General features: G+C 45.1%; 1 protein-coding gene across 1 annotated transcript in view; it reads left to right on the top strand.

Annotated features, from left to right (window-relative positions):
* LOC139921380 (glutamate receptor ionotropic, NMDA 3B-like) overlaps positions 1-24,895 on the top strand; it is a 60,558-nt gene that overhangs the window by 20,218 nt on the left and 15,445 nt on the right. The window contains exons 2-5 of the mRNA XM_071911596.2: positions 14,232-14,932; positions 19,646-20,148; positions 21,827-22,098; positions 22,820-23,056. Of these exons, the coding sequence (XP_071767697.2) occupies positions 14,232-14,932; positions 19,646-20,148; positions 21,827-22,098; positions 22,820-23,056 (1,713 nt within the window). The remainder of the gene's footprint in view (positions 1-14,231; positions 14,933-19,645; positions 20,149-21,826; positions 22,099-22,819; positions 23,057-24,895) is intronic.

Below are 24,895 nucleotides of genomic sequence, written 5' to 3'. Positions count from 1 at the left end.
GCACTGGCCCGCACACCCTAAAAAATATTAAAATGGAAAGTAACTTGTACTTTGAGTAATTTATTAACCAGGTACTTTTTTACTTGAGTAGGTTTCTCAAATGGTAATTTTCACTTTTACTTGAGTCATTTTTTATGGGAGTAATTGTACTTTTACTTGAGTATAGATTTTCAGTACTCTACCCACCACTGGCATTAAGTGATGTACAGTGCAATTAGCCGACTGTTGTAGAGCTCAACTAAAGTAAAGCTGTTTGACAACTCAACTGGAAAGAATATAAAAACATGACATATAGAGTGTTTAACTGCTCAATGTTTTCTCTGGCTGGTAAAGCTACTGAACTGTTTAATACTGAAGCAACATAAGTCATGTTTTGTCAGGTATTTTATTTCATTGGTATAGTGAATTTGATTTAAAAAGAACAGAAGACATAACAATATTGCGTCAAGTTTACACTGTATAGTTTGTAATTCATGTAACGTTTTGCTTTAATTTAAAAAATATGTTGTTGATAAAATAAGTTGATGGCGAGCCAACCCAGACGAGACCTCTAGATCCCTGGATTGAAGATCCCTGAGCCAAGAACTGCCGCCCTTACCCCTCTCCTGCCACGGCGGTAGGGTAAACATCATAAACTGCACAAGGCCAGCACCACTCTTACACCCAACTCCCAGCACCACCAGTGTTGCCAACTAATTTTCAGGGGAAGTTGCTACAGGCAGGTCGATTTGTTGCTAAAAGTTGCTAAATGACGTTGTGATGTCATTGCGTGATGACGTCATTACGTAATGACGTAAAACTGCGTCATTACGTAGAATACACAATGACGTTACAAATTGACTGTCCATCTCGGCAAAAAATATGATTTGAAATTTGTTAGTATATTTTGTTTATCACATATTTTTATTTGTAAAAGTAATATAAACACAACACATTTTTTATGATCAGATATTTTTATTTTTTACCTTTTTCAAGACTAGCTTAATTTTCGTCTGCAGTGAGTGTGCTAGCATGTAGTAATGTTACTGAAGGCTTAGCCCTTTTCAGATTGTTAATGCTACTTTGTGGAGGAAATTCTAAATTCGTCTTTTTTTTAAAAAATTGTGACTTCCTAACCAAACAATTGTACTCTGAACTGAATGTGTTTAAATGATTTGACCAAAAAAATTAAGTTTGTCTCGTCGAACGCATGCTACTGCTGCTGCAGGCAGCCAACAATGATTGCTGCTGCTGCTGCCTGTGCCTGGCTATTGAGCCGAGCCGTCACTACTGCTGACGTCACTCACAATGCACTTTGGCAGCCAGGCAGACAGACCGTGTGTTGTGACTGAGTGTGTGACAGAGAAAATCGTTTTTGTGTCATTTAGAGGGAAAATGCGTGCATTTTAGCTTTAGAGTCACTTTCAAAAGTTGCTAAAAGTTCCAAATAAATTTTAAAAGTAGCTACATTTGTTGCTAGGTGCTTTTTGAAAAAAAAAGTTGCCAGGGTAGTCTGAAAAGTTGCTAAATCTAGCAACAAAATTGCTAAGTTGGCAACACTGAGCACCACTTGCACAACCCCAAATCCCAGACTCTGACTTTACCCTTTTTTTTTTACTTGACTTGGAAAAGACACTTACCTTCTTCATTCTCCTTCAAACACATTCCCTGTGCCTGCGGAAGGACTGAGTAGTAACCATCACTGGTTTAAGTGAATGGACTGAGTATTTATATTATTGATATGATGTATTATTGTGCCTTGGTTACGGTGATTTTGTTATTCCTGATACAGTGAATGGTGAACTATTGTAAGGTTGAAGTGAGTTGTAAGATTGTAAGATAATATTGAAGCGGGTATTGTTTTAATATTGTTACCGACCTAATGTTGGATCCAAATATTGAGAATTGAGATTCGGAGTTACCTATATTAGGGTGCACCCAGTCAGACAGAAAAGTAGTTGAAAAGAACTCAGTGGTTCAAAACCAAAGAAAGAGTGACAAAATAAATAATTTGTTGCTGAGTTTTAATTGAGGTATCTTTGTGGAATTTAACTGTATACTGAACCCATGGTCATTTATTTTATTTCGTTTATTTTCAAAAAAAAATACAAGGTACCAGTTCATAGCTCTTTGTCTTGTGTGGTCACTGAATATTGCAAATAGCCTTTTCTGCCTCCTGTTCGGATCTGGTATCCTCTGATTCTGGTCCAGTATAATTGTAATCTTTACTAACTAATTATTGATTTACTGCATTACCTCCACTACCAGTAGTATTAGGAGCCGTGTGCTACACTTCCATCCAGACCCCTATATGAATCTCATAGGGGGGGCTGGACACCAGGCAGGGGTCTGAAGTAATGGCAGTACAAAATTGAAGATGCAGTGTTGAAATACTGTAGTCAAACAGACCTACAGTATCATAATTGCTTTTACCTATTGTGTGTGTGTGTGTGTGTGTGTGTGTGCGTGTGTGTGTGTGTGTGTGTGTGTGTGTGTGTGTGTGTTTCACGCTAATCTGAGACAAAACAATAGTAGTCCTATTAGATGTAGTCTAATGAGCCCTGAGCGCAGCACCTTGAGGTGGCTAAAAGGTTACACCTTGAAGGGGAGAGGTTGCTAAAAGTAATTACCTCCGCATGCAGGATGAGTCATCAAAACTTCAGGGTGCATTTCCAGGAAAAGTAGAGAAAAAAAGGATTCGGGGTTGTGTTGAGTGTAAACTTCTCATAACATAACTTGTGATTTTTTTCCATCTCTATCATCTCCCTGGAGTAATTTAAGTACACCACTTAACCGCTGAAAAAAAATCCTTGTTTACTTAATGGGATCCTTAAGTGAGCAGTCCGACAGCTCATTATCCTGTTGAACACCATCATTTACATTCACATTTTATGCATTCAGGTGGTGCTCTTATCCAAAGAGACTTACATTAAATGAGCAGGTATGGGGTCCGTGTTTTGCTCTTTAATGGAAGGATGCACTGATGCTAATGGACATATAGTGGCGGTTGCAGAGATTGAAATTTTGTCCTTTTGGTTACGTGATGGCATCTGTACCCACTGGGCCATTCTGCCACACCCTGTCATTACAGCTACAGTTATCCTGCTTCCCTACAAGATGACAAGATTTAAAATAGCATTCTGCACCCAGCTGAAATTTACTGTACGCCTCTTTGACCCTGAGATCAAAGTAAGGTGTGCGTGAACTGTACTCCTCCCTTTCCCTGGATGAAATATCAGGCAACCTGTGAAAATATGAAGGTTTAATAAAGGAACAGGAGAAATATTTTTCTCATAAGAGCCATACTGTGGTTTGAAATATGTGTTTGCGGGATGCCAAGCATGTTGTTTATGTTCTATATGATTTAGGCTCCAATGAAAAACGCAGTATGCATCATCATAATGTTGCAGCTTATAGGGGAAATGCCGGAGGCACAAGATCACTGGTTTGAATCACCAGACTGGCTGAGAATATGTGGGCATGCATAAATAGATAGTACCATTGCAGTGTCCTTGAGCAAGGCACTTAGCCCGCAACTGCTCCCATGGAGCTGCTCAGCGGTCAAGGTTAGAGGAATGTGGTTGCACTGCGCAACTCTCAGGTGTGAATGTGTGTAAATGCCTGAATGTCAAGCAGTGCGTCGCTGTAAAGGAACATGCGTGCTCAGCATGCTCAGCAAATCGTCCCTGGATAAATAAAAGGTTTAAAAATAGATACTACAATGGCAGGTATTGTAGTAAAACTCCTGCCTGCATCTTGCATTAGTACTGCAGCAGCCACTGCAAACAATCCTCTCCAGAATATTATGAAGTTGATCAACATTGGTGCAGTTTATTAGCAGAGCAAGGTCATGATGGGCCCAGATGCACCATTTTTTTTGTGGGCCCCCTGCCTGTGATTGAATGGCCAAAGCTATTTTAAGTAAGGGGGAGCCAGTATTTACTCTTAAGGGGTCCCTCTGTGGCGCCCCAGCACCATCCAGTCACACTGCCTGCACTCCCTGTATCTGTGTCCCTGTCCCTCATATTCTAATACAGAGCTCATCTCTCTCAAATGACTGTCACCAGCCCATTTCTTGGACCTTTTACTGAAAAACACCAAAAGCTGACGCTGAGTAGAAGTAGAATTTTCAAAGCGATTCACCCGAGAGTGGGTGGGGGACGGGGGGGCAGAGGGGGGGCGGGGTGAGTAGAGCAACAGTGCACCAGAAGCCGAGGAAAATCTACAACTGAAGGGTTTCATTCCATGCAAGATGCTATACATCCATTCTGGTAAACAGAACAATTTTCTCGGCGAAGGTGCTAAGATGCCTCATGACTCATAATAATAACCTGAAATGTGCCTCACGTCCATGGGTGGAATCATTTTCAAAGAGCAGGCGTCCGTTTTTTTTTTTTCTTCTTCAAATGGTTGACTTTCCATTTTGGAATGAAACTCTTCATTTCAACATATTCTACTTTGGCTATTTCTGCAGGTTCAGTGGTGCATATTTGATAACGTGGTATCAGAAGTGGGACGGGGCCAAAAAAGGCTCATCTGTGCCCCAAATCTCCTCAGCCCAAATGGCCTCTCAATTGATTGGAACACACAGTCACATTAGAGAGCCACTTCTGGTGTGAGCAGGGCCCCGTTTGTCATACATATTACCCCAGATTCAGATTAGAGTCTAATAGCCTTTTTGTTCGCTCACTCTCTCTCCCTCTCTCTTGCTCCCAAATTCTTCACTCTTCTCTAATTAGCCCCTTTCTGCTCGCTCTTGCTCTCTTAATCTTTCTCTCCTACGTACATATTCTTTTTCTCACTTTCTCTAACTCTCACTATCTTTCACTTCTCCCTCTCTCCACCTCCCGCCCTCCCTCTCTGGCTTTCTCTCACTCCCTCTCTCTCTCTCCCTCTCTCTTTCTTTCCACCTCTCCGTCATCTCTCCCTTATAGAGATGGATGAAAGGGGATATCAGGGACTCTGGGTGGAGAGCTCAGCTGATAGGCTGAATCAAGGCAGGTCATTTACTCACCGCCAGCCCATCCATCCATAATTCCACACATACCCCCCCACACACACACATCCTTGATTCCACACACACTCTCACACAACCCGATCTCGCACAAACACACACACGCCGCCCCAAAATGACTTCCATCTCTCCAGGTATATTATTTCACTCTTGGGAAGTCTAGTCTGAGTTTCAGTATTCAATACGACCAGAGTAGAGGGACCTTTTCCATTAGGAAGTTGTTCATACACACACCCAAGCGTACACACTCACGAAAGCAAACATGAACACACCCAAACACACACACACACACACACACACACACCCTAAGTCTAAGAAATATCACACACACACACGCAGACTTGCACCCCACGCCCAAAGCTCTAGACACCTCATTACTGGAGTGGTGTGCTTTCAGTATTGGGGTGTTGTGAATAAATGTTCCCCCCTGAAGATTTTCCTGTTTGCGGCTATGCTCCCCGTGGGGCGGCTGTTAATGACATCACGCCACTCTGCATCCGTACTTGGGGAATGGTTGGTATCACTCTCCCGGTAACTGAATAATGTTGCCGTCTCATTGGTCCAGCTGCCTGCTGGTCGAATTACAGCCCAGCATGAGGCTATTTTCTACCCTGAGTGCCTCTGCGGCAGCCCGGAACACCCAAAACAGCTTATTTTACCCCCAACGTGATGGCATGATTACCGCAAATGCTTGACGCCACCTCCAGCAGGTTAGCGAGTGAGCGAGGGAGACAGACAGTGGTGGGGTGCGAAAAGAGAGAGAGAGAGAGAGAGATTTATGATCTAGAAAGACGGGATGATGGAAAACGAGCGAAAGGTGTTCGAGAAAGAGCGGGCGTGCGTTCCCGCCGCATCGTGTCTCCATTATTGACAGATGTGCGGCGTAATCAGAATACAGCATGTATGCGCTACAGTAGAGGGAATGGATGAGTCAGAGGAGCAAATGCGATTACAGTGGCAATCATAACTCAGATTAGCCTTCTTCTGTACCTCTCTCCACTGCTCAACACGGGAATCAATCACCATCACATTCACTATACCGCCTCATATCACACACAGGCCGCACCAAGAGGACAAATATTATTCTCTCTGGCAGAGAAAACAACATTGTCTATAAAGCAAGGACAACAATCGCTCTCTTTAATAAATAACGGCAGCTATTATGATCATAAATAGTGAGGGGGCTGGAGGCTGTTTGTAGGGGGGAGGATGATACATGAATCCATTCAGCATATTTCTGCTGTGGGCTTGTATCTCTGCAACGGGGGGGATCAAAGGAGTTCCTGACAAAAGAGCAGCCGATGCAGCATGCTGAGATGACAGCCTTCACCAACGGTAGGACTGCGCTCAGCACTAACATTGGCTGACTAGAGACCTGACTAACCAGTCCAGAGCAGCACATTTAGTCCCCGGCTGTTTCCTCTACAGTATCTGATTATTATAGATGACATCAGGACATTTCTTGGCCTATGGAGGCTCATTAAGTCAGGAGTCAACTGATAATGGAAGCGTGCACTCGGCGCTGAATTACTTTCATTTACTCAGCACTACTTTTTCATACTACAGACTAGCGGGGAAGCATTTGCATACTCCGATACGCACTTGCATTCTAGTTAGGACCATTCCCTCTGGATCATCATTTGATTAAACTAAGTGACTTAAAATCGTGTAGCAAAAACTCCTGCATGGTTAATGTACAAAGCCCGAAGCACTCTGCTGGTTTGAGTATGTGATCAGTGTGTGTGTGTGTGTGTGTGTGTGTGTGTGTGTGTGTGTGTGTGTGTGTGCGTGCGCGCGAGCAAAGCCATTCCCTTCTCTCAATTCTACAGTAACCCGCAGTGCTCCAGGGGGAAAAACGCTGATGTGCTCTGCTTCTTGATCATTCAAATTAATTTGGAGCCGTGCTGAGAACAATATTCCATCAAATGGTTTGTAAATCACAGACATTCACACACACAAACACACACACACACACACAGACATGCACACGCACACGCTCACTCAGACATACACACACAGACAGAGACACAAACATAAACATAGACATAAACACACAGATACTCTTGCAACCGCACTCACACTCATGGACAGACACAGATACTTTGTACACACACACACACACACACACACGCACGCAAGCACTCGCACACACAGACACACAAACACAGCCACCTCGCTACGGTTGGTTTGATGCTGATGCACAAAATGAGCGAATCCCATTTTCTCCCTGCCTTTTTCTCCCATTCGGAATGATTCCCATAAAGTCGGAGCCTGGAGGAAAAGAGGAGACATGGCCCGTCAAGACTTTTATTGCTGTACCCACGATCGCTCAGGACTACAATGGTCTTTTTTTTACGATCCTATAACCGCCCCCCACCCCCCTCCCCCCCGCCAAAGAAACTAACAAGGTCCTTATGTTTAATGGACTCGACTCGTTTTATCTCACACACACCTCCCGCAGCCGCCGTACCGTCACAGCTACGGCTGAGCAAAGCGACTAGCGAGCATTTCGCTCTAATCAAGCCTAATTCAAAGTGTGCTTTACACATTTCGCCCGCTGTTTCATAGTGGTCCCCCCCCCACGGGCCCCAATCTCCTACATAGTTTTCCGCTCGATCGCTGTGTGGAAGATGTGGGCGGAATTGGATCGAGTAAGGTATTTGCATATGTAATTTAGTGGTGACAATCACAAAGACAGAGCACCATCTCCATCAACTGTTAACTGTGAAATAAGATTTAGTCCCTGTTTCACTGTGTGGCCAGTCCTGTGGTTGGGCCTAATAGTGTGTATCTTACTGCTTATCACTCTGTTTCTCTGAGCCAACAGGCTGTTATGCTTAGATAACCATAGTCATTTACTGGGTTAAGTGGCTGATCGCTTCACAGCTGTATTAACTCTGGGTGTGTGCATGTGTGTGTGTGTTTTGTGTGTGCGTGCGTGCGTGTGCATGACATACTTCCATGCATGTGTAAGCACCTAAATGTAATTTGGTGTCCCGGCCTGTGTGTGTGTGTGTGTGTGTGTGTGTGTTGCAATTTAGTGCATGTGTGTGTGCGGATGTGTGTTTGCGTGTGTGCCTGTGTGTATGTGCGTGTGTCTGGATGTGGCTGCCTCTCTCCCCCACCGAGCTTAACTCCAGTCCCCAGCAGCATGGCTGAGTGAGATTAAAGTCACCCATATTACACTTAGCGCCAGGAGACGTAAGGAAATTAGGAGAAAATTAAACAATGCTATTTGCATACAATTACACAACAGCATGGCAAACTGCTCAGTTAGCTGCCGTCTGGTCAACTGAGGAGCGCTGCCGTGCGTTGCTTCATTAACTATGCAAACAGCTCTGGCTGGCCTTATTCAATCACTGCTGTTTATTTGGACTGTGAGAAAAACAGTCAGAATAAATTATACACATTCAACAGTGTTTTATTCATTATGTATGAGCCAATGCAACTATATGGTCTTAGTTGTTTCCGATTTATTCCTTTGACAGGAACCCGGCTCTGCACTGCAGGTTGAATCAAAATGCTCAGATTGGATTTAGATTATTTTACGCACGTGCCTGCGTGCGTGCGTGCGGGCGCACGTCTACAGTGACATTTTGCTCTGACATTCAGGTTACGATATGCTTAGGTTTTCATCTCAGGTGTTTGAAAAAATAAGACTTGCACCCTGCTGAGAAAATCTTTCTCCCGTCTCTCTCTCTCTCACGCCACCATGCGCGACTCTCTCTCACTCACTGTCTCTCACTTTCTCCACTACACACACATTCACATGCAAACCCACCATCTATTTCCCCTGCTCACAAGCACACAAATATTACACCACCCATCAATCTTTCCCCGCCTCTCTCATACATACATTCACATGCACACACCACCAATCTCTCTCTCTCTCCATCCTCCCTTCCACTGAAATGCAGGCAGCTCACCTGGTGACAGCGCTGGTGAAATATTAATGTGTTCAGTGAAGTGGTGTTGGTTGGAGTGCTGCCCTGACCATGAGCTTTGTTTTTGGACAGAGGAAAAAGCCGGGCAGGGGGTTCAGAGGCGGAGGCAGAGGTCCACACTCTATGATGTTACGGCGAAGGCAGCTCGCAGCAGGCCCTTGCTTTCTTGACTGATGCTTTTTCTCAATGCAAATGATTCATGACTGCAATGTCGAGTCCGTCCGGAGCTACTGTGGACGTTCGCAATGAGTCAAGCTGCAGCGCGTTAAAGAGATCCCTAGCCTGGAGCCGTGGAGGAAAGAAGAGAAGAGATATCCGGTTTGCAGAGGCTACAGCTCACATCTTAGGCCTCTCTTGAACTCCCCCCCCCCCCCTCCCCTCCCCTCCCCTCCCCTCCTGCCCCCGCAAACACACACTCACACACACTCCTTTTAACAGAGCCCGAAACTGCAGGTAATGCTGTTTTTTTGTGTGCCCGTTTCTCATGCAGGGAAATCTTTTCTTTTTTTTTTTCTTTTTTTTGGGGGGGGGGCTGCGCATTCAGTTGCATGCCATCCAAGTGCTGATGCTTTTCCTAAGGAAGCCTAAATAAGGTATGAGCTTAGTGAACTAGGAGCCTCTCTCTCCTGTTCTGATTCTCCGCACTCGAGTCTGTTTGCTTATTCTACATTGCCCAAAGATCCCTCTGGGTTTATGTTAGAGTACTCAGACTCCGGTGTGTGTGTGTGTGTGTGTGTGTTTCTTTTTGTTTGTCCATGCGTGTATGTTTGTTTATGTGTTTCTGCATGTGCCTGTGTCTGTCTGCCTGTGCTTTTGTGTCTGTGCGTGTGTGTGTGTATGTGTGTGTGTATACGTGTCTGTCTGTCTGTGTGTATGCTTTTGTTTATGTGCGTGTATGTGTGTTTCAGTGTCTGTGTTGTGTGTATTTGTATTTGTATGTCTTTAAGTGTGTGTGTTGTTTGCCTTTATCTTTTTCTGTCTCTGTGTCTGCTTGTGTCTGTGTGTGTGCTTCTACCTGTGCGTGTGTGTGTGTGTGTGTGTGTGTGTGTTTGAGTGTATGCTTGTGTGCGCGTGCAGCTTATTCGAAGATTTGAAAATCGACGGGCCGGAGCATCAAGCAGCAGTTTGTTTACTATGAGCAGAGGTTCAGTTCAAGGCTCCTCATTTGCAGATGTGTGGGTAGAGGTATGGATTTTATACTGGAATAATGCTGACATTTCCTTTAGCTGCGCTTATCTTATTTCCTTAGATGGAAGCCTTCCCATCCACGTGCTTACCGATGGAGCTTTTACCTGGGACCAGAAATAGATAAGAACATACACACACAAGCACACACACACACACACACTAGAGGTATTTTTACAGTCCAAAAATATCTACCCGCCATGAAAAAACATCCATTACATTCCGTACCAGACCTGAAAAAGACCTGTCTACTTTAGAGAAATATCGACCTAGGCCTGAGCAAACCTGGGAATCATCTGACCTGGACCCAGAAAGCATCATGGCTAGCCAGATCGAGCCTGTCTGTATCTAGCTGGTTCCTGCACACCTGAGAATATAAAGAAAAAGACCCTGGCATGACTTTACATTTAAGAACAAACTGCCAATAAGCTGCAGAGCTTCCAGTCCAGCTGGACAATTCAGCGTTCTTTCATTTTGTCTAGACTAAGGCATCATAAAAAAAAATACGGCCCGCATTGCTCTAGAGATCAAAACTCTACTCAGGCCCCGTCAGCTCCAATAAAAAATGACATTTTAAATTCTAATGTCCGATAACTGCAGCAACAAAGTTGGACCCGACCCAAGTCGTAAAGCGCTGGACCTCGAAAACACACACAAACTCATGAATACAGCCCCACTGGACTCGGAGACCTATCTCTCTCACACACACACACACACACACGCATATAAACACACACAAACACGCATACATTAAATCTGTTGTGTTACAGGGATGAACGTCAGATGCAGCCAGCTTATTTTGGACACATAGCCATGGCTCAGCTGGAGTGATGAAAGACTGGCAGGGATTTTGTTCTTCATACAGCGCAGTGGTTCACGATGCTACATGTGCTGCAGGTTTTCCTCATTATAACAGGTAGTTCCAGCCAAACAATCTGTTGGTCAAAGGCACATTCCAGCTATGCTGATGTTTCCAGCACACAGGGGTTCAGCTGTTATCGGGTATTGGGTGATCTGTCTTCCTTTATGCTGTTTTTATTCGGATTCATGTTCACTACTTTGAAATAAACTTTGCAGGCAGTACATCACTGTTGTACGTAAGCACAGAAGAGACTGCCCCATTGGGTGTTATTGCTGCAATATATCACTGGAATTAATTGTGCTGAAACATTAAAATGCAAGCAAGAAAAAAGTGACTGCTATGGTTATAGGCAATAACCCCAGTGATGTGCTTTTTTTTTTAGGTTTCATTGGGTCTACTTTGGTAGTTCTCGGATTTGATTGCCTGCAAAATTAAAAAAATAAATAAACAGTTCCTCCCCATCTTCCATTAAGGGCTGAAACTCGTCTTATATCACCCTCTCTCCACTGAATCATACCCCTCTCTCCCACACTTGCCTCCTCTACTCACTCTAATTTACTTTCATCGATAACAACAACGAAAAAAAACCTTAGGAACCTACTGTTCTGATGAGCTCTTATTTTTATTTTATTATTCTAGCGTTTGGAGTAATTCTACTGTTTCGCTCATTGTAATTCACTCTGGATAAGCTGAACGCCTGAAATGTAAATTAAGTTGTAAAGGAAAACTCTCTCAATAGTGAAGCAAGTTAGCCATCATTATCAGTGCAACAGTGCAAGAGAAATAATGAAATAATGCTGGTAGAAAGCAGCTGACACAGCTGTAGGACCTACCACAGATGATCATTCTAACAATTAATTTGGCAGTAATATATTTAGCAAAAATCCTTCACTGGTTATCTAACAACGTATTTTCACTGGGGTGTAATTTATAATACAGTTTTTTTCCATATGACCCTCAGTGATTTTGTAATATTTAGCTTGTTTTGATAGCTTCAGCCTTCATTCAGCATTCATGTGTACTTCATTCTGCCTGGCTTTCATTGGGGAATTACTGTAAGTAAACACCTGATTGAATGTTCCATGTTTTTCATTATCTTAAAGCCATTTTGATCTAAAGGCTTATGCTTGAAATGTGTTCTTTAGACGAATATAAATGAAAGTAAATGAAGTTGTATGAATTTCTTTCCTAAGCCTTTGCCTTTCCATCAAGGCAAAGGGCGGCTAAGAATCTAAAATATAAGATAGTTTTGATTTGTTTGTCACTGCATAATTCCATTTGTGTTATTTCATAGTTTTGATGTCTTTACTATCATCTTATTATAAAGCAAGGAATCTCGGTCTGTGTCTGTGTGTGTGTGTGTGTGTGTGTGTGTGTGTGTGTGTGTGTGCGTGCGTGCGTGCGTGCGTGTGTGTGTGTGTGTGTGTGTGTGTCCGTCGCATATCTCGAGAACCGTTCGGACCCAAGGACGTGCAGTGTCGGATTTGGTGCAATTTGGACACGCGACACGTTCAATATTAATAAACTTTGAATAAACAAGCGAACAGTGCTCTGTGCAGCAGCGGGGCGAACGGGCACTGCACTAGTTATCTAAGCTAAAATGTGGAAAATAGTAAAAATGAAGAAAAAGGCGTGTGTCCAAACTTTTGACATTTAAGGCATTTAGCTGAGACTCTTATCCAGAGCATTCCTTCAAAATCTTGAAGGCTCTGTGTTAATCTTCTACAGCCCAACTTCGGATCCTTTGAGGCCTGACAAACAGTACAGGATGCTGACACACACGTTTAAAACACGCACGCTGTCTGTTTCATTCCTGACAGTAGCCTGCTGAATAGTACTCTGCTCACACCTGTAGTATAGGCACCTCCTCCCCATCTGTATTCCTCTGTTCCACCCCCTGCCATCTCCCCAACAACCCCCCACCCACACCCCCGGTCCCCTGTCGAGTTCAAACGAAGAAATCTATCTCCGCTTGCGCCCCTCCCCCCCACCCCACCCCCCACCCCCCCAACACACCTAGCCTCCCTCAGGAGGATAAATATATATATGCTGTATTAATTCATCCATGTCTCTGCAGACTTCAGTCAGATTCTCTCTTCCTCTCTAAAGGGACTCAAGGACTTTCAGCATAGGGCCGCTCTGTTTACTTTGTACTCCCGGGTGGGACATTTCCATTTGAATGGTGTCTGCGTGTGTGGGATGCAGTTGGTTGCGTGCATTTTGATATCTCATCTCCATCAGTGTGTGAGTGTGAGTGTGGATGTGGATTTCAAGTTTCAAGTTTGTGTGCATATACGTACACCTGCATGCATGTATATGTGCATATATCAGGAAGTATGTGTGTGTATATGGGGATGTGTGTGCACACGCGCCTCTGCATGTGTTTGTAAAGATGTTGCAAACAATGTATGTATGTGTGACTTGCAGAGTGTGCCTATCTGTGTGCATAGTGTGTAGCGCAGCCTATCATCTCAGTTCAATGAGGCGGGCCGCTCCAAAGCAAATCTTAAGTAATGTTAAACTCAACTTTGGACTGTTTATACATATGCAGTATCGCCCCTCAGCCTTGCCTGGAGCATGGATAGGATGAAAAATGGATAGAAGCCCCATAGGAAGTGAGGGAAAGTCCATCTGTGAGCTGCATTCAAGGACAACAGTGTTATCCATTTTGGAACAGTATGAAACAAGCCAGTGTTTTCAGTGGGGTTTGGAAATGCTAGCTTCTGGATGAACTGTGGATGCCACTGTTCTCTTGCCAAGCCTACTGTGATGTTGCAGATTAGATGCGAATCATTGACTCCTTGTTTGTATCAGTGCGACTCTTCGCATTCAGAGGGGAAGATAATGAACGAATGTGAGTGATTGGTTCTGATCAGTGTCGGGCTGAATTACTGCAGCAACAGGGATTGTTTTGCAGCATTATGGTGCTCATTAAAAATGTGTTTTTATGTGCTTTTATGTGCATTATTCAGCCTGAGGTGTTGGGGTTTGGCCATATCTATTAATCTCTGTTCTGTTCTCTTCTCCGTTTTTTTCCCTCTACCCTTTCTTCTACTCTGCCTTTCTTCTTCTCTCCTCCCTCATTTCCCTTCTGTCTTTCCCCCTATCTGTCTTGCTTCTCTTTGCTCTCTAATCCCCCCTGCCCCCCTCCCCTCTGTTTCTCTTTTTACTCTGCCTCTTTTTGCCTCCTCTTCCCCTCCATCTACCTCCCACTACCTCCCCTTCTCCTCCCTATCCTGTATGGCAGAACCGTTTCCATCTGCAGATGTCGGCCCGTGTGCCTCCATCGGCCCTGGGAAGTCTGCTGCTATCGGTCCTGCAGGGGGGAGACGGGGAGAGGGACAGGGGCGGCCGGGCGGAGGGGGGCTGGGGAGGAGCGGCTGTGATCTGCCCCGGATGGGAGGAGGGGGGCGAGGGCTTGCTGTCCCACCTGCAGACGCACAGTGGTTCCACCTGGCGTCTGTGGGACATCATCAACCTCACCCGCCCCTTGGGGGGTGGGGAGAGAAAGGGGGAGGCCAGCGAGGAGAAGAGGGAAGATCAGAGGGAAGAGGAGGCGCTGAACGTCCTCTCCACCCGCTTCCTGCGCGCCCCCTCTCCCATCTCCTCCGTTCTCCTGCTGGGCTCTGACCCCGAGTGTCTCTCGTCTGTCCTGCGGGCCGCTCAGCGCCTCGCCCCCTCACTACCGGCGCTGCAGTGGATCATGGGATACCCCTTGTCTCCGGACTCGCTACACACTCTGGGAGGTCCCCTGGGCCTGTTGGCCTACGGGGAGGTCGGCCGCAAGCCCATCAGCTTCTACATCCGGGATGCCTTGCAGCTGATTGGCCGAGCGGTCACCGCGGCGACCATGGTGAGGCCGGACTTGGCGCTGATCCAGAACATGGTGAATTGTTACGACAAACCAAACCGACACGAGCTTCCCTCCTCAGGACAGTACCTGGCCAGGTAGACGCACACACACACACAGACTCACACCAAACAACAAGGAATGATAATAATAATATTGTGATACTTTTTCAGTTTTCCCCCTCCATAAGAAGGTCAGAGTGCAGGGTCAAAGTATAGATCAGCACCCATGGAGGTGGTAGAGATGAAGTGTTTTGCTCAACGATACTTCAGCGGGGCAGATGCTTGCTGAAAGCGCATGGGGCTTAAACCTCTTACCAAAGTGACATATTGCTTTAAGGGCGCATAGGATTAGCAGCGGTCTGGTCAGCGCTGGGGTTTAAATACTCTCTCTAACCGCTACAGCAACTAGGCCACCCTGCTGGTGGTTTAAAGGACTTCTGGGTAGACAAGGTCACAAAAGTGGACACAACACACGTAAACCATAATAAACACTGTATATGCGAGTCACTGACGAACTGCAGTCAATTCCTGTGGTCAAAGCACTAAATGTCCATAAGATCATTAGCTGTCTGAGAGTTGCTGGCTCCACTTGTGGTACTGTACGCTCTGGTTGCTGCCCTTGTCTGTCCTCTGCACTCTGGGGGTGGTGCCTTCTGAATAGCGCTGTCATACTGGGGGTGGGGAGGAGGTCTTTATGGCATACAGATTCACACACTGCCACCAGAGAGTTTCATCTGTTTCTGTTTGCTCCTGCTGCTTCAATCCCTGCAGATTTTAAAAGGGCCTCTGACAGCTTTCATGGGCACTGCCAAGGTGTGGTCTGTGATAACACACACACAGCACACACACATAAGCGCACACTGAAATATATATTAAACCGTAAACATCCTCACGTAAAACACACTGAAGCCTAAATCCTGACTTTTATACACAGCAAAAAGCTCACACACACACATACTTTACAACCCCTCTTAAGCCACATGTGGCCGATACTGGTTGATATACTCGAGCCCCTTGCTGTAAACTCACTCCAAAGTTGAAATACCTCCACTTTGCCAGATGACATGCATACTTTTCAAATGGTGGAATGGATAAAACAGTGTGTACCCTACTTTTGTCATGTGGTACTGGTGAGTGAAGGATTTGTGGTTTGAGCCCGGCCCACAGCAAATATTGAACACAAAGTGCCTGCCAGCCGAGATCATCATCATCTACACCCACACAGTCACAAGCTGGCTTCTCACATGGCTTCATTCCTTCTGCAATTCAGCTGATAATAGAGCGCATGGTCTACAGCAGTGGTTCTCAACGTGGGGTCCGGGCACCACCAGGGGTCCTTGAGGGGGTTCCAGGGCAACTGTGTTAAACTTCACCATTATTTCATTTACAAGAAGTTAACACAATTAGAGAATGTAGAAGAATGACTGTTTTGATCATAGTTTCTCTGTTGTCTCTCTACCTACAATACAGATAGTCATGGAATTCTGGACAAAATCATATCTAACAATAAAAATATTCTCAGATTTGGGTCCGAGAGACAAAGAATCTCATCAAATGGGGGTCCGTGGTAGTAGTGTGATAATAAGGTTGAGAATCACTGGTCTACAGCAGAGGTGCCCAAACTCTTTATCATGGAGGGCCAGAGGCTAAAACGTGAAGTGGGCCTCAGGTTAAAAAAATAATAATAATGCTATTGGACATTGATTGTTGAGAAATGTTATCAATAAAAAACAGTTTCTTAGATTCTTTGTAATAACCGATTTTTCTAAAGAAAAAGATTGGAACTTTGGAACAACTTTGTGAAGTCACAATCTTTCTGTTAAGGGCCAATTAGGCCCCCCAGTCCTCACTTTGGGCCACCACAGTCTACACTATCAGCACAGACAATTTATAATAGACTCCTCCACAATATAGTGTCAGTGACCTTTGTTCCTGGCCTGTTAGAGACTGATAAAAGAGGTTGTTCTCCTGCACTATTCAAACCTGTCCCGTTAGACTTCTTGCCCTCCAGTTTGGTCCCTGATTCTTATCCCTCCGCTGCAACAGTCAGACATGCCATCACTTCTGAGAGCCCTAACAAAGCTGGAGGAAGTGAGAGACTTCCACGTGGAAAAGGCAATTAACAGCTCAATGCCCGAGGGACGGACGGAGGAAAGCAGGGAGGGAAAGGATGTCTGGAGAAGTAAGAGGGGCAGGAAGGTGGGAGGGAGGAGGAGAGCGAAAGATGTGCAGTGCTACCGTTTCATATTCAAAGCAGCGGAGCAGTGAGGAGTTTAGCGGAAACAAAGCTGGAATACAAATATGAGCAACCATCCGATGCTGATGATAGTGCTTCCGAAGGTCCGGAATCGTAAGTCCCTGGGCGCTTATTCCCATAAAGACAAGAGAGAGAAAGGGGAGGAGAGTCGGAGAGAAAGAGAGATGAAAGACAGAGGAAGTAGGAAACAGCTAAAGGAAAATAGGGATAGAGTCAAAGAATAGGAAGAAGAGCCTCGTGTGGAAAAGGATGCGACGGAGGAGAAAAGAAAGAGAGAGGAGGGGGGGAAGATAGATAGGGAGTTGTTGTTATCGGAGTGAGATCTGCCAGTCAGTGCCATCTCACAGACACAGCTGCCAAGCTGATTCCATCTCCCCCCAAGAGATTAAAACCACTGAAACAAGCAAGCCTCGCATCATCCCGGACAGACAGACAAAGACAGAGGAGTAAACTTTCCTCCAAACTAAAGGAGATGGAGCGATAAGGAAGTGAGACACATGCCTGGGATTTTGTTATAGAGTCATCATTCACTGGCCACTCTGCTGACATTTATTCTGAGCGTGTAAACCGGGGGCCAGGTGTGAGTGAGAGGAAGCCATCCCTCTCTGACACCAGCGTTTGACACCGCTGGCTGCCTTATCAACGCTTTTTGACATCCACAGCCTTTCTTTAAATGCAGCTGCTTGGCTTGATGCAGCACAACAACCCACACAACCCATATCTAAAAGGTGAAGCCTCTTGAAAGTTTGTCATACTTTTTTTTAGACACCCCCCCCCCCCCCCCCCCCAAAAAAAAAAAGGTGTTTTCTCCAGGCATGAATCCAAAAATGCCACAGACTGGGAAACAGTGGGATCTTTGTACTCAGGTAACCCGTCTCTGTTCAGATAAGAGATGTAAAGTGAAGCCTGTGGTTAATTCTTGTGGGCAGCAGCAGCAGCCACGACACTATAGTATATGAGTCTGGAGTGGTCGGCTTGATGAATCTGCTGTCTTAGGGATATGATGATTCAGCCGTGCTATTAGCATGAGTGATTTCAGCTCAAGGCAAGGCTAGCACTTCCGCTTTATGGTCACAGAGACAGAGAGAGAGAGAGAGAGAGAGAGAGAGAGAGAGAGAGAGAGAGAGAGAGAGAGGGAGACGGAGAGAGAGCTGATGAGGAAACATAAGCGTGGAATGGGATGAGAATGCATGACTTTCAAATCAGGAGCATTTTTAATCAGAGCCTTGAGAATTATGGGAGCAAGGAAAGAATCTGTAAATTGATATCGTACGGTTGCTTTAAGTAAATCATAACGTGAGGAAAGTGCAGACAGGGACACACATACACACATGAAAGCACACAGACACACATGAAAGCACACAGACACACAGAGGACAGCGAACACCAAACCACAAACACAACAAAAAATGTGTATATGCATATACACACGCAAATTCGCACACTGCATTCATATTCTGTGTGGTGCGCAGAAAGGCTTTAGCCTAGCCCAGACTTGGAGGTGAGGTTAATGACCCTCACGATCAATTTAGCCTTTTCATTTTCCTAACCATATCCCATATTTAATGGAAAAGTTCACCGGCAGCGGTCACACTCTCTGCTCATCCATTCACACATATATATAACCTGGAGAAGAGAGAGGGAGAGAGACAGAAAGAAAAAAGCAGAGGGGAAAAAAAAAAAAAGAGGAAGACATAGTGAGAGAGAATAAGATAACGAGAGAGAGAGAGAGAGAGAGAAATGCTGAAAGAACCTGCATATATTTTTTCTAGTCTGAGAAAAGGCTACAGCTTTACCAACCTTTTCTAATGACAGGAGGGAAACCTTGCCATTTCTAGCCTTGACCCAGACATAATCAACAGTCCCTGCACGGTTCAGCAGCCATACCGAACCGAACGCAGTGATCCCTGCATACTTTAACATTTCAACAACCACACCGTTCCGATTTCTAATGACCTCCTGACAATCCCCCACTAATCAAGACGTGCTCAAACAGTCCTTGTATGGGTTCACATTGAGACATCACCCGACGATCTTCGCACGATCAAATGCTTAGACGCCAGCCAACAATCCCTGCATGGTTCAAGAGGCCGGGGCAGATTTATGTGCCGAGCGGGGATTGCTCTTCCTAATGTATTCCGCCGTAAAGACCAGCGGGCCACCAAGAGTGTGAAACGAATAGCAATGACTGTCTGTATGGACAGGCAGATAGGAGGAGACCCTCACTGCACTGCATTAACTTTTAATTATGAGTTTCTGGAAGATGCAATTATTACATCCACCCATCTGAGAGACTAGACTCGCCGGAGCTCCTCAACCAGACGATGCCTGTCTGCACCTTCTTTTGTTACTCTTTCTTTCTTTTTTTTTTTTTCTGTCTACAAGTATACGGTGCTGTATATTATTGCATGCTACATTTCTCAACTGTAAGATGGAATTTATTTTCTTTTTCTTTCAGTATGTGTCTGAGTAACTCCAGACAATCTGTTTGGTTTTTTTTTCAGTTTTTTCTCTTTCTCTCTCTTACTGTTTCTCTCTCTCTCTCCCTCGAGGTTCCTCTCCAACACCTCCTTCACTGGGGCAACAGGCCTGATCCAGGTAGATGCGGGCCTGTCCCGGGTCCTCTCCTCCCAGCTGTTCCATGTGTGGAGCCTGAAGAGGGGCGCTCTGGGCCAGCCGGCCTGGGTGACCGTGGGCCAGTGGACCCGGGGCAGGCTGGAGCTGGAGAGGGGGATCCTGGGGCTGGGGGGAGGGCTTGGGTTCGGCGGCAGCCCGGGACAGGGCCTGGGAGCCGGGGTGAGGGGAGGGGACGGCCAGGGGGACAGTAACTTCGGAGGACGCTGGAGGCCGGGGCTTTCCGTGGAGGGGCACCGTCTGAGGGTGGTGACGCTGGTGGAACACCCGTTTGTCTTCACGCGGGAGGTGGACGAGGACGGGCTGTGTCCGGCCGGTCAGCTCTGTCTGGACCCCAGAACCAACCGGTCCGACCTACTCCAGTCCCTCTTTCACCAGCTTCACAACCCAAACAGTACGGCCGCAGACTGGGAGGGCGATGGTGAGTTTTATTTAGCCACTTACAATACACATAGGTGATTTACTGGCATACTGGAGGATTAGCCAGCTTTTAATTAGCCTTCATTTTAACTGTTTGATTTGATTGTGTTCTTTTAATGCAATTCACTTTGTCTATTTATTTTCTTATCTTTCTATTTTTACTTGATTTAATTCTTTTAATGCAATGCATTGTGCTTGTTCTTTTATATATATTTTATCTTTTTATGTTTTTTAATCTGCTTTCTATTGATATAAAGCACTTTGAGATTCATGTTGTGTATGAAAGGTGCTATAAAAAAGTTATTATTATTATTATTATTAATAATAATAATAATAAATTAGTAAGTCATATCATCTTTTAACTTGTGGGAGGACATGGATGAGTTCTGCTTTCTTTAAGCTCTAGTTTATATCTTGTTTTGCGACTGGCTACATCTCTACCTCTACATCTCCCCTTCATGACCGAAGTGGATTTTAGAGGTGAAATCAATAAGGGATCAGGGCCGGTCAGTCCATGTCAAAAAAATACCAGGTGCTGTGTCACGGCCGACATCTCTACATCTACATCTCCCTGTCATGACTGAAGAGGATTAAAGAGGTTAAATCAATAAGAGATCATGACCGCTGAGTCTGGTTCAAAGAAATACCAAGTACCATGTCACTGGCTCAGTGGAGGCTATTGGTCGACTATACAGCCTGCGGCACAGCAGCATGTACAGAATAGATGTCAAATCTAAATTACTGTTCTAGTCATCGGTAATAAGGCACATGTAAGATGTCTTAACCTTCTCTGACTTGCAATCAACAGATGACTGTATGTACATACCTTGGTATTTTGGCTCATGCTGTTATCATGTATCATCAAATCTTTCACATTTGGAAAATCTGCACAATCTGAACAAATTTGGTGTTTCACTCAATAAAGAGTAATCTATAATCAAAAAAATGTACAAAAAAGTAAAACAAAAAAAAAATCTAAATTTATTCAGAGTGTACAGTAAGTCATTAATTAATGGACTGATGTAATTAAAAAGGTCTTTGAAATTTCCCTGAAGCTTTCCCAGGCATTTCCCGTAAGCTATGGTCTTATGACCTTGTCTAAACACTGTCATTAGCGTTTAAAGCCAATAAATAGTCTGCCAGTTCTGGCAGTGCTTAGCCTTTAGCTATGGTTATCATCATGACAGGTTCTGTCCACAATTAAATAAAGTGGCGACTGGCATGCTTTGCACATGAAGGAGGCACATCTGTTGCACTCCTTGCACCTCTGTCAGTGCCGGGAGCAATCTGGAGGAAAAAAGGCAATGTCATTCCAACATTAATGAGTGGTTTCATCTTGACTTAGCATCTCAGGTTAAATAGGGTCAAACAGTGCTGACGCTTCATTGTTTTATGCTCTTTTCTTATTGGTCAAGGGTTGTTAAACTTTCCTAGCCCGGGATTCAAACTGAGCAAATTTAGTCCCATCCTGGGATCCAGTTTCATTAAAAGATGCTATAGTACTAGTATAGTCCTGTGAGGATCCACCTCACACAGGCCTGCAACACTCTCCATGACCCACAAGTCAACAGCTGTGGACAAATTCCCAGAAGAGCAACTCATGCGCTTCTAAAAGAATGTATATGAATATCCCTATGAGCTAAATAATTTTCACATCATCATCACTTTTCGCCTCCCAGGCCAACCGGAGGACCTGAGGAAGTGCTGCTACGGATACTGCATCGACCTGCTGGAGAAGCTGGCGGAGGACATGGGCTTCACCTTCGACCTCTACATCGTGGGAGACGGGAAGTACGGGGCGATGAGCGGGACAGGACGCTGGACCGGGCTGGTCGGGGACCTGCTGAGCGGAACCGCTGACATGGCTGTCACCTCGTTCTCCATCAACTCCGCCCGGAGCAGAGTCATCGATTTCACCTCGCCCTTCTACTCCACCAGCCTGGGCATTCTGGTAAAGAGCGGCGAAATCGCTCATCATCATTAGTTTGCTGGAGTTTTGAATTTGTATTTTAATGATTTTAGAAGACACCCGCACTGAAAATCTACTGCATCGTGAGTAATGCAGTCAGAGGCAGCATAGCGGTGTGCAATATTTCTTTGATTTGTCAATCTCTCTCTCTTTGTGGCTGACACAACTTCAATATGATCTGACGATACGGTCTGGCACTATTTCATCTTGCCCTTCTCCCCCGCTCGCCTGGGTCGTCTGGTGAGGAGCAGCAGATCGTTAGTCAGTCAATATTAGTTGGCTGAGTTTTGAGGGGGCATGTTAATTATGAACGTCCAAATGAGAGGGATCTTGAGAGGACATCCAGCAGTGACCTCAAATGTGCTGCAGTTACTCTTTAATTTGATAACCCCTCCCTCTGTGGCTGACACACAGCAATACATAATATGATCTGACAATATGTGGTTCCACTCCAAAATGAGAACTCCACTGTTTGAAAAAGTGACTTTACAAAATGATTGGTAGCAAAATCTAAACAAATGATGGTACTTTTTAAAGGATAGTATGCCCTTGATCCTACAAATCGGAAACATTGGAATTGGAGTCACAATTATTCACAAAATACAAAAAAATAAATTAGTGCAGAGACCAATCAACTGCATCAATTCAGATTCCTGCACATTTGTTGTATTTGGCCTGGATCCTAATCCTGCTGTCCTCCCAGGTACGCAGCCGGGACACGGCTGCCCCCATCGGAGCATTCATGTGGCCCCTCCACTGGTCCATGTGGGTGGGCATCTTTGTCACGCTGCACCTCACCGCGCTCTTCCTCACCCTGTACGAGTGGAACAGCCCCTTCGGCATGACGCCCCACGGCAGGAACAGGCTGCGTGTGTTCTCCTACTCCTCCGCCCTCAATCTCTGCTACGCCATACTGTTTGGACGCACTGTCGCCACCAAGGTAAAGCAGCTGTGATAAATAGGTACCATAGAAGGTGGGGCAAGGAGAAGAATTAGGAGAGAAAGGGAGGCAGTGATGTACATTAGGGGGAAGAAAGGGTACGCGAGGGCGAGTGTAAAGAGGAAGTAAAAGGGGAGAGAGTTATGGGGAAAGATGATAGAGATGACCACGGACAGAAAAAGATGGATAGGGGAGAGGTTAAGTAGGTAGGCAGTGATGAAGTAGCGAGCCACACGGGGAACAGGGAGGATAAAACACACACAGGGAGGGAGAGGGGAAAGGGTAAGTGGGCCGACAGAGATTGAAGGAGTTATGGCGAGGATGATAGGGATGGATGAAGGTGGAAAGGGAGGGAGCGAGGAGAGGTTAACTACCCTAGGTAGTCAGACGGAAAGTTGGAAACAAGCAGGCAAGGGGAGGAGGACCAGTGGGGGGGGGGTGGAGGAGGAGGGAATGGGTTTCAGAAAGAGGGTGATTGGGAGGTTGACAGAAAGATAGTGTGAGAGGGTTGAAAGGGTAAGTGGATGAGCAGAGAAGGAAACAGTAAGAGAATGAGGGCAATATGGAGGTTGGTAGACGGAGGATGACGTGAAGGGGAAAGGGCGAGAGGGCGGGCCGAGTTGGAGAGCCGGCGGGGTGAAGGTTGGTACAGAGGGAGAGAGGGAGAGACAGAGACAGAGAGAGAGAGAGAGAGAGTCATCGCTGTCTGTGCTGCTCAACAGTCGAGCGATGTAAATGAGAGCTGCTGTCCATGGTGCTGAAGACAAATGGAAGTCTAATTCTGCCTTCTTACGCAAATTTGTCCATCAATGAATACATACCACGATGAGAAACAATCTCATTTCCCTCAAAGACAAAAAACAATTTCCTTTCCTCTTATTTTCATGTCATTTCTATTTTTATATATATATATATATATACCCTTGTGGTACCAGCATACTTCAGAAGCCTGTCACATATGATTGATAGTGTCCCGCCCACATTCATACTGCCGCACATAACGGACCACAACTTGATGAAAAGCAGCTCTGTCCTTTGTGTTCTTTGTTTTTTAATTAGCAACCTATTGTGCCCAAATCTATCATTATGATAACTTATGCTCGCTCATACACACACATTCAGATGAATATCTGAAACATAATTTGCTTAAATTATTCCTCTCTGTCCTACCAGTGCCTTTTAGTGACTATCCAACCTGGCAGATTATGTATTTTAACTCATAATAATACATTTATACTGTCCCTAAAGGAGGAAGAGCAAATGACGTGGGTGGAAGGGCAGCCAAGTGATTAGAGAGACCTTCCTATAATGGAAAGGTCACAGGCTTGATCCTTGCAAACAGGCAATGTGTCCATCAACAGCCTTGTGAGACCTGTCAAAATGTCCTTGAGCAAGACCGTGACCCTCTATGTGCTGGATCAGAGCTTCTGCAAAATGCCTGAAATGTAAATATAAATGGCTCAAGTGACACTGACACATACACAACTTATCCAAGCAGTCAGGTTTGTTTAGGTTAACAAGGAAGACACTGGGCAGGTAAACTGTTTACCAAGCTGCCAATAATCCTTTATTTCCCAGGAGTCTCCTTTATTGTTGTTCAATTTCAACAAGATTTTGGTCCTTTTTAATAGGTTTTAATAAGACAAATTGACCGAAATGGAAAACCTCCCTTTTTCACTATTCAGTCTTATGTGTCAGCAGATATTTAATTCCCTCACATATTCCCTTAAATATTTTGTGAGGGTGATTTATTATAGCAGGACCTTGTGAAGAAAATAGCAAATTTGGCACACACACATGGAAGAGCTAAATGGGAGTATTGTTTGCCGCACGCCTTCA

Source organism: Centroberyx gerrardi, chromosome 17, assembly GCF_048128805.1.
Source record: "Centroberyx gerrardi isolate f3 chromosome 17, fCenGer3.hap1.cur.20231027, whole genome shotgun sequence".
In the NCBI taxonomy this organism is placed as follows: Eukaryota; Metazoa; Chordata; class Actinopteri; order Beryciformes; family Berycidae; genus Centroberyx; species Centroberyx gerrardi.
This window is presented reverse-complemented; position numbering and strand designations above follow the sequence as displayed.